The sequence below is a fragment of the Amborella trichopoda genome, chromosome 3, assembly GCF_054954075.1.
Source record: "Amborella trichopoda isolate Santa Cruz 75 chromosome 3, AtrichopodaSantaCruz75HAP2 v2.0, whole genome shotgun sequence".
Taxonomy (NCBI): domain Eukaryota; kingdom Viridiplantae; phylum Streptophyta; class Magnoliopsida; order Amborellales; family Amborellaceae; genus Amborella; species Amborella trichopoda.
In genome coordinates this window covers 8,431,134-8,444,838 of record NC_142338.1, presented here as the reverse complement: position 1 = coordinate 8,444,838, position 13,705 = coordinate 8,431,134, and the positions used below count along the sequence as shown (strand labels likewise).

Genomic DNA, 13,705 nt, shown 5'->3' with positions numbered 1-13,705 from the left:
AGACCCTCCCACACCCATGTGAGTAAGACCCCAAAGGATCACCATTAAATTTTGACACAAATCTCTAGAAAAGTTATCACATGGGTGTGGGGCTTGAGTGAATGGGTTTACTGATAACTTTTCTAGAGATCTGTGTCAAAATTTAATGATGATTCTTTAGGGTCCTACTCACATGGATGTGGGAGGGTCTCATAGTGTGATTACTCTTAAAAATAATTGGCATATTTGGTAGTGGGTCTAGTACCAACGAAATGAATTTAGCTTAAAAAAAAACAACGCAGGCGAAATGAATTTAGCTTAAAAGAAAACAATGCCGGCGGTGGGAATCGAACCCTGAATCATATGAAAACTAATCGCCAAAGGTAACCACTACAGCATTCTGATATATTTGATATGAATTTGAAGTACTATTCTATTTAAAGTTTAAAATATTGGTTGATCACCAAAACCAGCCAAAACAGGAACTGACCAGTTAGCGGTTACATCGGCCGGTTTTGCGAACACTGACACACACTTTGGGATTTTTGCTCCATTTACACGAACTTTATTGTCAGCCTTATCTCTTTATTGCAGCTTTGGATGCTTGGAGCAGTATTGGCAAACTCGGTTCGAAGGCAAAACATGGAGCGTGGCCTGAGGGAGTCAGCTCGATGAGTCCCAAGTTGACTCACCTAGTTTGACCAGAGTTGGCCAAAAAGGCTAGAAAAAAACCCAAAAAAATAGGAAAAATCAGAAGATAATAATAAAAAATAAAAAGTACACATAATAAGAAAACTTGAAATTATTAACATAGAATCAAAAACATATATAAAATCAAATATACGAATTTAATTTGACAAAAAAGAAATTTATCAAAAATCTTGAGGCCGATCCTCAAATCTTTGCACAAGACACAGATCAATGCCTTCAATCTTTGCCAAAGAGTCCTCAAGCACCCAAATAAAAAACCCCAAACCAGATTTAGGGTTCAACTTCCAATTTAGATCTTGATTTTCAAGTCAATACTAAATCAGAAATACAAATCTCGAGAATCTGAGATTTTAGTTGTTTCTTATGAGAAACAATCCCACGATTCAATCATCATCATCATCCAAGCCCTATCCCAACTAATTGGGTCAGTTATATTCTACGATTCATTAAGAACCCAAAAATAGTCTCTAAAAGAAATTTCATCCAAGATCGACCAGCGGTTGCAAAGAAATCACATCTTTTTGAATTCGGCAAAAAACGTGAAGTTGATTTTTTATCTCTCAAATCCATCAAATCTGAGTTTTGTTCTCATATCTGATCTATCCTATTGACAGATCACGCAAATATGAGACCTAAAATTTGGCTTAATCCAAGCCCTGGCTAAAGAGAAAAGTGAAAAAGGGGGATTGGAAAAAGAGTGAAAAATATTGAACCCAAAAATAGCCTTAAGAAAGCAATTTCATCCAAGATCGACCAGCAGTTGCAAAGAAATCGCAACTTTTCGAATTCAGCAAAAAACGTAAGTTGATTTCTTATCTCTCAAATCCATCAAAACTAAGTTTTGTTCTCAAATCTGATCTATCCTATCGACAGATCACGCAAAAATGACACCTAAAATTTGGCTTAATCCAAGCCCTGGATGAAAAGAACGTGAAAAAGCAGGGTTGGAAAAAGAGTGAAAATATTGGGCTTAATCCAAGCCAGCAGTATATTTCAAAACTATCACCGAACTCTGCAAGTTATGCTGAATCGCTGAATCATGCGTACAATTCCCTAAGTTCACTAACTTGCACAAGAGATTCAACACTAACAATGTATAATTGATTTTGTTTTTTAAATCACTAACCCATTGAATGCTTTGTACGATACCGCCATTAATCATTATTTTATTGCTTCCCTGCACTCTTCAAACCTAACAATTTTACATGGCCTAGTGATCCAATAAAGAATTATAAGGGCTTTTACATGGCCTAGTGATCCAATAAAAGAATTATAAGGGTTCATTTCTTGTGCGGAGAACGTCATAGCAAAAGACGTATAGGCCCTCCATAGAAATAGAATTTCTTCTGCTTCCCAAAGGGAAGAAGGCCATAGGGGAATCAATCCACCAAATAAATCAGATGTGAGTGCAGAGAGACATAAGACACAACTAGTCGAAAACGGCATCTACATAGGGTGATTATAAGGAGAAATTTTCTCTTGTGGTAACAATGGGGATAACTCGAGTTATAATATTGCTGATTCTTTATTCCCCTAATTCAAACCGCCATAACTTAAGATTGAATATCAACTTTAAGATATTTGCATATCTTTTGGGAGAGTTGGGCATCTTTGATATACATTTATGAACTTGAAAAGTACTGTAAATGACAATAGTTACAAACAGACTAAATTCTTTTGGGGCATTTATTTATGTTTGTCTTAGGACATTCCAGCCAAATTTAGCTAACAACCCTTTTTTTTTTTAATTGCTGGGCCCTTTCAAGAGAGAAATTTTTATTGCATTTTTTGGGTAATTTATCCCACATTATTCTAAAATAGCAAACGCAAATGCGTGCAGCCTAGTTAAAGGGCATTAGAAACATTAACGAGTAACATTAAGGACTTTTTAGCATAGCTTCAAAACTTCTACTCTTCTATAGAGTGATTGAACGCTTTACTACGCACCTAAGGTAAAGTTAATTGCACTTCAAGAAGTATAGGGGATAATTAAATGGTGATTCATGTAGCATTGAAGCCAGTTTTTTGTGAAAGAGAATAACACATTGAAATATATCTCCATTTCAGACCCAAAAATGAGACAATTGAAGTAATCGGCAAATTGTTTTGGGTCGCCCAAGGGCTAGTCACTATGGGTGTGGAGCACAAAACTAGATTACAGTCCTAGGCAGGTGAAACCATGAATTTTGGACCTTAACGGAAACCCTAAGTTGCCAAACAGTGACCCAACAATGGCAATAAATAGGGTCGACCAGCGGAATAAGCTCCCAACACGACAACTACCAGCATATCGCAAGAATCACCAAAACTGGATACAGTAGATGAGAGCAGTCTCAAATTGGGCTCAAAATTGATAGACCCCCCAAATATGTGGAGAGGTAACTCCCAGGTGAAAATGAAAGAAATCCGACTAGTTGAAGGTTAAAACTGGTGAACAGCTCCTCCGGAATGGAGTATGGTCAAACCTGCCCCAAATAGTCATCCGATCTGAACTTTAATCAAAGGAGTTCTGAATGCATCATCCAAAACTCAGGTCAATCAAATACTAAATGACCAAGATATAAGCGTGCAAAGTTAAAAGGTCACAAAGAGAGTGCCAATCTGGGCTCAAATAGACCCACAATTTACAAAGGAATCCTAAGGAATTCTTGACCAAATGAAACAGTCCTCAAAACTCGATCCACTTTTTGACTCATCTCGCAATCCGTGAAGCATTTTGAATTGAAATTTTGCAAATATGGTCTTCATCCAACTCCATAAACATCAATATAATTTGTTGTGGGTTTAAAACTGAGTTGGGGGTCAGATTGTAGAGAGAAGTTGCCCAAAAAAATGGAAACCGCTGAATTTTGCAAAACAAATAGCCAATAAAATGATCATAACTCCTTGATTCTTGGAGTTTATGCTCCAAAGTTCTTCCCAACTACTTCAAAGATGATTCCTCACAGTTTTGTAGTGATGGATCATCAGATAACAGCCAATAAAAGGTGAAATTCAAAAAAAAATCAAAGTAGCATGAGAGTTTTTCAAGTTTTGATGTCAAATCCACAATTTGATCATAACTCCTTCAAATCTTGGAGTTTTTTATCCAAAGGAATATAATCATAGTAAGATGCTCTACAAAAAATGTGGAAAAAAATTGAGCAAACATTGAATAAAAGTGCATCAAACAAGGAGATTTGGATGGAGGAATGAGAGAGAAGTTATCCAAGGGCAGATGCACGAAACTTCCCAGGTTTGGCCCTTCCAAAATGCTCTTTTTTTGTGTAGCTTGAGCCAGTTTCTGATAAATCCACCCACCAATTAGACCCACTACTGATTTTCCACCCATGCTCTAAAAATTCTATATAAACCCATGGACCCTTACTTTCAAAGGGTTAGAAACCTTAGTTCGAGAAACTACAGAGAGAGCCTAGTAATCCCAATAACTTCCTCCAATACAAATTTTACCTCATCAAAAAAAAACCTAGTAAGAGAGTGCAGGAACCTAGACCTAGAGTGCGATACAAATCCCCATCCCAAAACTACCCTCACCCAAAATCTCAAATTCCAAGAATACCCTCAAGAAATAGGAAACTATCCAAAGATCCTCCAAAAATAGAAAAATACCCAAAATTTCCCTAAAAATCTTCAAAAAATAAAATTGCGTAGGCTACCCCTAGCAAACCCCAAATCGAAACAAAACCCCATACCTAAACTTCCCTCACCTAAAATCTCAAATACCAAGAATACCCTCAGGAAATAGGAAAATATCCAAAGATCCTCCAAAAATAGAAAAATACCCATAATTTCCCTAAAAATATCCAAAAATATAAAATTGCGTAGGTTACCCGTAGCAAACCCCAAATCCCTAAACATCAAAGTGGGTAATTACAGCAAGTGAACAAGATTCCAAGGTAAAAAAATGACCTTTTGGAGCAAATCAACCTCGATCAAAGAGATTAATTGATACCAGAATTGGGGCACACCGTCTCTGTCACTATCTCGAACAAGGCGGGACCACATTCCCTGCAGGAAACATTGATGTAGAAACCTCATCCGGCATATCCGCACATCAAGTTGAGTGAGTGGGCATCCTCTGGCAATATATAAGCTGGAGGTCTACGAGGATTGGCTAAATTCTTATCCGAGAAATTCACAAACCCATTCACTCTGTAACTATTTCGGTATTCCAATATATTAAATTGAAGTTGTTCTTCCTATTTCTGTGCTTTCTCTGGTCTACCTTCTTTAATTGGATTCACATAATTTAAATCAAAACACCTGAGCACATGCAAGTGGGGCGGGACACTCACATGTGAAGACCATGGATCTAGAAGCTGAGATGGTCGCCAACGAGTGAGGTTGCGCAAAACTAAAAGACAACACGAAATGACGAAGAAATAGGTATTTCTGAAGTGAGCACACATGCAAGTATGCCTGCAAGCACACACCCACGCACGACGTGCCCGCGCACATACACACACACACATATCCTGGGGACAACGGAACAATGACTGCAGCATCACACTGTACAGTCTCTTATCTCTACTCTCTTCTAGAATTTCCATAACACCCTATGTGACATACATATATACATACATACATACATACATACATACAGTATATATATTTTGGGGACAAAAAATGAAATAACTCCAACATCACGCTGTACATGTCTTTTATCTCTACTCTATTCATATGTGCTAGTTTAGGAGCTCTTCATAAAGCATCATATGTGCTAGTTTAGGAGCTCTTCATAAGCATCATATGTAACAGTTTGGCTATCATTGCAGTTTCCTCTGTTATTTTTGTTTGGGAATTTGAAGAATAAAAAGGCACTTAAACAAAATGGAAAATTCAATGTTTGATACTATACAAACTCATCAGGTTGGGAAAGTTTATAATTTCCCTTTAAAGCAGATAAATAAGAAAAGAACTGACGAGTTAGTCATGTGTGAACCTTCTTCATGCACACAGCAGAGGAAGAATCATACCAAAAATGTAAGAAGACTTTGAGCACTGTATTCATGAAAAGTTTTTGCACTGAATAAATTGCGTATGGCATCATCCTGAAAGGAATAACACGTTTGCACTAAATGAGGAAAACGGAATTGTCAAACATTCTTCAGATGAGTAGTTGGGAGCAGCCAGATACAGACCTGAGTGTTGAAAAAAATTGTAGCCAGGTCATTGTATTCCTTATCCTTGACACAATAAAACTGCAAAAGTAAAAGAAAATTGTTTCAAATCAGGGACGATAATGGGTTTATTAATATATGGACAGAAGCATGTATAACAGGGAAGCATCACGCAAATTAAACTGTACTATGAAAGCTAACATGACAGTTGTTTAACAAGAAATTGGAGGGCATAAGAAATAATTCAACTGTAAAAAGGAAAGAAAAACAGAAACGCAGTATCTATCAGTGGCCATGGATCAAATCAATATGGGACTTGGAATAGAGGATTTAACTCACATTTACATAATTTCCATACATCCCTGGCTTGCGAGGGCACTCAATACTGGAATTAGCTTCAGAATCAGGGCAGGGACTACATTTCCTTAACAATGGCAAACCAAATGAAATAGCTGATGTAATCAAAGATACCAAGCATACTTCAATAATCTGCAAGAGAGAAAGAAAGTAAAAATTTAAAACAAATGCAAATGCTTCACAATGAAAAATTCAGAAGTCCATGGAAACATAATATAAAGCTCAGTTATTGGGAATACACATAAACCAAACTGATACCTTGAATCGAGTCCCTTTCTTATGTAAATGATTTCGACGCCAAGAGGCTATATATAATGTAAGCTGATTAAAAAGAGCCCCTAGAAAGAACAAGCAAGAAGATACAAATTATAAGAAGGAATGCTTATCACACATTGAAAAAACTGAAGCTGATTTTCAACAAACAGAGTGATGAGATCTCTTCATGCCACACCCACCAAGAAGGCCGCCAATTACACCAATAACAGCCATTGGTAACAACTCCTTAAAGGAATAGTCTTCCTGCCCACTAAAAAAGATAAAAGTAGTCATTAAATAGGTGAAAAACTAGCAAGGAATACCTTGCTCCAAAGCCATAGAGAAACGCATTTTATAAACAATATAATCTAACCCGGAAATGTCCCAGATTATGAAGCCTCCAGAGCCAAAATGGCCACAGTTCCCATTTTTACACCAGCCCATAGCAGAACGCACCACAACTGCTACTACAGCAGATGTAAAGAAGACACGCCACATAAGTTGGCTCCTCCACCTTCCATAAAGAACAAACATAAAACGTTAAACTCTTTTTTAACAACAAACAAAATCACATGTACCCAATTCATCAAGAGAAAATTGCTTATTTCAATTCATCTGATGAAACCCCATCATTATAAAATCCAAGCAAATCAATGGCCAAACCCCCAATCAATGCATCTCACATAAAACAAGAGAAAGACCAGTAATTAGCAGAGAGTAGTTCATCAGAACTAAATTCAATCTTCATACATACAACAATAGTACAGCATTGAGAAGGAAGATCGTTGCACCATGAAAGTGTTATTTATAAATTTACGACATATAAATCTCAGAGTAACATGATCAAGCACATATTACCTCCTAGAAACACCCTCCAAGTGGAGATATTTGAGTATCATTCGAAATAACAACCACAGATGTGCATATTACCTGGTTATATTATTCCAAATTGTTGAAGTGACAGTCATGCAAGATTCAAATCCAAATGTCAACCATGAGTGTAATCAAAGAACATAAATCATGAGTATAATCCAAAAATTTAATGACCAGTCTTATCCCAAAAGCATGAATGGAGAGGAAGAGGGACGCCATTATGAGACACCTCACAGCAAGAGCAAATGCTTACAGATCTTTCTTGATGTCTAGCATGGAACTTGGAGGTGACCTTCGCTCACTCTCAACTTGGCCACATACTCTATCTATCTGTCTACTATAATTTCCATGTGGCTCAATGTGATTCTCTCATATAAGGAAAGCCCACAAGAACACGGTAATAAAGATCAAGATCTAGAAGTCGGTTTCACTATTCCTCTAGTTTCTCTCTCTAGGGTTGCAACACTTCATCCCTCTTCCTTCTAAAGATTCTTCTCGCCGTCTATCTCCGCACTCTATATCTATGATTGCAGGCCGCTTCTTTTTTGCTTCTCTCTCTAAAAAATGCATTAGTTATGTGGGGAAGATTGAAGGGTAGCCCCTAATCCATTCACTCTAAGACTGTGCACAAGTGTTCGATGAATTTGTTCTTTTATTTACTATGCGATTGAGATATTTATTGGATTGAATAAGGTAAAATTGGATGAAGATGACAAAGCTGGAGGCTATCACTCATATGCCTTTGAAGTACTTGAGTTATTTAAATTCCAGCAAACTCTCTTCATTCAAACATATCTATATTTGTGAATAGCATGGATACTTTATTTCCTGCTTGTTGCAACCTTAGAAGCATGCTCCAGTGGCATAGAAGATGGAGACCTGTTTTACATGATTGGTAGCCAAATTTGTCTTTTCTTGAGAACCAAAAGATCTGCAATTTTTGGCCCAAAACCACAATGACCATGTGCTTTATCTAAAGATTTAAATGCTCATACATAGTACATAGAAATCAAATGATCACTAATATATATCAACGAATAGTACTTCTAAAGAAATAACCCAATCCACATAAAACATAAATGCAGCTAAAGATGCATCAAATAAACCATAGGCTTTGAGCCTAGCACGAAAATTTCAAGCACAACCATTTCGTAGAAAACCTCTGAAATCTTACAGACACCTCAATTCCAACCAAGGTAGTTCAAAATTTAGTTACAACGATCCACTAACATGGGGGGCAATCCCGCTCCAGGAATGCAACTTGGCTCTCCAAGAGTAGATCGCGGTCTGATCGAATTCATATGTTGGGGGGAAAGCAATCCCAATCCAATAGGGGTTGGTCAACAAGTCAACACACCCATATTCTTCATATATTTAAAGGGACAGAAGCAATAAATGAATATTACGCAGATCCAACAAAAAAGGGAGAGCAATATATGCATTATCAATAAAGAAGAAAACACTAATTACTCAAATTCACATTCCATGAATTCTTTCAAGATTCTTAAATATACATCAATCAAAATGAGAAAATTTTAAATTCAACAATCCCAAAATTGTATTTAATGCAGGGAACGGTGAGTCTAACTTTTTCACAAATGGTTATGGGATTTTCACCCATCATTTAAAAATAAAATGTGTACAAGAGGGAGAATAACCTCTTTCCCAGCTCTCTCTCTCTCTCTCTCTCTCTCTCTCTCTCTCTCTCTCTCTCTCTCTCTCTCTCAATATTTTTTTTTTATTTGCTCTTTCTACCTTATGCTATAGCTCTTATTGGGGATATGAGATGAAAAGGAAAGGACTTATATATGATTTTGGCAGAAATAACATCATGTATTACCATTTAAAATGTAAGATCAAATAAGTGGCTCTATAGACGGGAAGAAATTCTATATGAGAAGACTCAATTAAATCTCGAATTTTATTGAGTAATTTTATTTCTAGTATAATAAATATATTTCTACATAATGTTGCACCTAAATTATTTGAAAAAATTGTTTAATCTTATTTTTAAAAAAAAAGTCTCAATTTCTGTCTATTTAATGTACAGGCACTGCCATGGTGCTCCCAAACTAGGGAAATTCCAAAAGGCAATGATCCTTTGCTCCCTTACCTGCTCCCATCTCCCAAAATTTTGGTTCAAAGACCTGACTAAATCCTGTTCTTAGTCATCAAGAATGCATGATTCTCAAGAAACAGCTCCAGAAAAAACATATGCATCTTATTGACAATATGCAACTTGGTTAACAGACTACATCGCACTTCAAGTTTTGTCATTTGTGACACTGACACATATACACATGCATGTCCACAGAAGGTAGCAATTCCTCACCAAGATGTGACCTCCTCCAGAGCAAACAATACCCCCCCGACCGGAGCTCTAAAAGCAGCAGCAACACCAGCAGCGCACCCACAGGTGACCTTCCAAAATAACCACAATAAGTACTATTTAGGCAAGAAAATGATACGCAGAAAAATCATTCAACTAATGGCAATATTATTACAAGATGTAGAAGATTAGTAATCATTCAAGAATGTAAAATATCTGATTCCCAGAAAATATTGAAACTAATACATGACGAGCAAACAACCAAATCACAATACATTAGCTTCACTTTTCTAATAACAAATCATCATTATCAGTATTTTCCTTTGGATAAGCCATAATAAACCATAAGAGGGTAAGCATTGGAAAATGTAATACCTCCACACTTTCCATCTTTTCTGTTTATATTCACTAAGGAATACCTCACTTTTGCCCCCAACATTTGTAATAACTCCAAAGATGCCACCTTTGCTTTACATTTATTGTTATTGCTCCCAGGCTTCAGTTTTCTTTCAAGTTTCAATGATACCAATTCTTTAATATTTCACAATTGAGTTCCAAAAATTCCCTGATTAATAATAAATTTTAATTTTTCAAATTTTTCTCACTCATCATCGCCTTTCTCTTCAATGGCAGAAATCATAAATCCCATCTCTCCTTTATGGCAAATATCATTGGTGTTCCTCTCTGATCTAACTCAATAACTCTTTTAAGTCTTCTCTCTCTACTAAACCAAAATACCATAATTCCTCTTTCGCTCTTTACCAAATTAAACAAAGTCCCTCACTCCCTTTTTCTCTCACTACCCAAATCCTAGTCCAAATGGCTTACATCGATTCTGCTGCTTATGCAAAACAATATTAGATGTTGTTGAGGAACTCCATTGTTAAATCAAAGAATCTCTAGGATTAACTCAAAGCAACGCCTAAGATCTTATGGTAACTTTTGATGCATATAGTACATTATTTTTCTTTCTTTTGAAGGAGTTGTGAATTAGATTTCTGTATATTTACATTATTCAAAATCCTTCTAATGAAAACTAACACCATTAGATATAAATTAGGATACTGTGCATGTCAAAAGATAATTGAAGAATCTCAAAGTGATGTGCTCATATGATTACATAAAAAGCTTCAAATTAGAGCAGCTATGCTACTCTCGCAGTATTACAATGAAAATCTATGCAAGAATGCATGTAGGGTACAGTAGATAGAAACAACCTGCCCTGTTCAAATTGTCTGGCAATCCTTGTGAAGTACAGAGAAGGGGATAGAAATGCATCAATGGAATCAGCAAACAACCAACAGAAGGACCAAATAAAAATTCTCTGACTCAATCATCTACTTTTTCTAATTAAATCCAAAAAACAAGTGAAAACAGCATGATTTAATAGCCATGCATTTTTCATTTTCAGAATGCCCAGTTGGAATAGTGTAAGAATTAAAACAAAAACCTAAAAAGTTTAAACAAAAACCTAAAAATTAACGCAAAGAGTTCCACTAAGTTTCACTGGGGTATTAAACCGGAACTGGTATAGAGAAGCTTTAGAAAACATTAACTCCGTGACTTACTTAGCTTTTTGTCCAGTACATATGGCATCTGATCTGATAAATATTGAAAGAAAGTCACTTAAATACATTGTGGTGCTTCAAACCAAGCTGGTCTAGAGAATTTCTAGTAAACAGATATAAAACTCTTCTCATATTTTGAACTCCTTCGCATGCTATTCAGCCAAGAGGCAACAGAAATAGATCATTTCATGTAAATGTGTTACTCCTGCTAAGTGTCAAAATGGAAGGACAAACTAAATCCATAACTTTCATAGAATCTGTCCAATCAAGGTAAAACTTTGCAAATATGAGAGCGAACTAGAGGTAGTGTTCTAATACATGGCAAGTTGAGCTTGGGACTCATTGAATTGCTTTGGGTCAAGGCCGAGTTGGCCAACGTGCAATAAAACTTTGCCAATTCCCTTAATAATCAACCAAATGTTACTGAGTTGACACAGATTTAGTCTGTAGTGAACCATGGTCCAAATCGTTTGTTTTAAAACTTGGATATAGGATTTGAGGGACATGGTGGAACTCAAACCATCACTAACCCATACGATCAGAGAGTAATATGATATCTCCCAAGTCATAAAGTAACTTCAATAATCATAACCCTATGATGCTCCACGGCTCCACCTCAATATACTTATCAAAATAATGTATTTTGCAACATTAGAACAAAAATTACATAGGAAAAGAGCCTAGGCTTAATTGGTTAGAGCTTGACGATTTGCAAGGCCCCTAGGCTCAATTCCTACCAAGCGTGGGGGCCCTCTCCCCACTGACTCACCCAAAAAAAAAGAACAAACATTACATGTATTCCAATAATGTATTCAAGATAAGCTCATATATATATATATATATATATATATATATATATATATATAATGTATTCACGAGCCAATATTTTAAGCTCATAAATATATATATCAGTGTTTGAAAAGTCGGCGAGTCGAACCGGACGCGCCCGGTTTGACACGGGAATCGGCAGCCCCGTTTCGATTCTAGCATAATACACGAAACCACCCGTGTCTAGAGAGAACCGAGCGGTTTTAAACGATTTTAAATAGTGAACCACCCGATGACATCATAAACCGGCGGTTCTAACGCCACCACTCCGATTCTACACAAACACGTGCTGACGTCACCACTCTGATACGGACACGCGGACACGTGCAAAAAAATCACGTGGCACATATCACACGTAGGGTTGCCCTAGTGTTTCCGTGCGTATGCTTCATATCATATTACATAGTTATTTATATAGCAAAGTTGAATACCCATCCTTCGATGTGGGATAATTCCCAAACATCATTAAATGAAAACAGAATGTAAATTTATTCTATTAATAGGCAGCATATAATCACATGCGGCGAGGAGGCGTGATGGTTATGACCTCCGCTATTTTCTTTGACGTCCCAAGGTCGAATCCCCTTGGGCGTTACATATTATATTAATTTTTGTTGTATAATAGTCAATATTTGTTGTATATAGTGGTATAATTATTTTTGTAAATAATATAAAAGGCATAAAAATATGAAAAATAAAAAAGTCAATTTTTTGTATAGCAGTTAATTTTTGTTGTATATAGTGGTATAATTACTTTTGTAAATAGAATGAAAGGCATAAAAAAATGAAAAATAAAAGTTTAATCTATTTGAAATCTCCCTCTTTCTACTAACAATCTCTTTCACTAAATTTATTATAGAAACCTAAAAAATTAAATTTTTGAAATTTAAAGTGTTATTTTCAAATTTTGTTCTCATTTTATTAATTTTTAAATTGATAACCAAACCTTTTATTTTATTTATTACTTTTTACATTATAAATCATGTAATGTACTATTTTTCTTACAGTTGTCAATCATTTTAAATTAGAAAATATTATAAAATATTTTTAATTTGTTATTATTTGTCTAATAAAATAATTATAAAATTTAAACTAATAATTATAATTTCAGTCTATAATATTATAATTAGTTATGTTGTAATAATTTTGGATTATAGTTAGTTAGGCTGTAATAATTTGGGTTTTTTTAGCGGATTAGGGTTTTTCACCAAAACGAGATTTTAATGGCCATTCTTTCATTGATTTAGTCTACTCTTTATTATAGTCCATATATATTTATATATTTTATCCATGATAATTCTATGATTTTTCTTTTATGTGATGCGAATTTAATGGTTAACATAAGTTTATACAGGGAAAGAGCATCTCAATATTCACAAATTGATGAAAAAAATAAAAGTTAATAATGTAGTACCCTCATTTCTTATTGGATTCCTAAAAGATAATATTTATAACGAATTTTAATACTTTTTTTGGAATTTTTTTAAAGCTTAATCCAACCGATTCAGCCAATTCCTGATCCGTATCGCCGATTCACCGATCCAGATGGGTTTTTGGAGTGCCCGATCCGGGGCACCGATCCGTTTTTTAAACCACTGATATAAATATATATATATATATATGGAAGATACTAAAAAACGCCTATAAGCGAAAATGAACAGTGATTTCACCTACCTTCATCAACA

The 13,705-nt window shown here is 35.5% G+C and overlaps 1 protein-coding gene across 16 annotated transcripts in view; it reads right to left on the bottom strand.

The window, feature by feature from the left end:
- Positions 1–13,705, bottom strand: part of CLC-D (chloride channel D) — a 38,753-nt gene that overhangs the window by 15,763 nt on the left and 9,285 nt on the right. For 8 of the 16 annotated variants that reach the window (XR_016052953.1, XR_016052955.1, XR_016052956.1 and 5 more), the window contains exons 7-13: positions 9,628–9,716; positions 6,796–6,936; positions 6,623–6,693; positions 6,426–6,505; positions 6,150–6,299; positions 5,832–5,891; positions 5,667–5,741 (exon numbers count right to left, since the gene is read on the bottom strand). Coding sequence is in view for 6 of the 16 variants with exons in the window: in XM_088863219.1 (XP_088719345.1) it covers positions 5,667–5,741; positions 5,832–5,891; positions 6,150–6,299; positions 6,426–6,505; positions 6,623–6,693; positions 6,796–6,936; positions 9,628–9,716 (666 nt within the window). In the remaining 10 variants the exon portion in view is untranslated. Of the gene's footprint in view, positions 1–469; positions 700–5,666; positions 5,742–5,831; positions 5,892–6,149; positions 6,300–6,425; positions 6,506–6,622; positions 6,694–6,795; positions 6,937–9,627; positions 9,717–13,705 lie in introns of all 16 variants that reach the window. The other 8 variants (XR_016052959.1, XR_016052957.1, XR_016052958.1 and 5 more) reach the window with 2 other exon arrangements.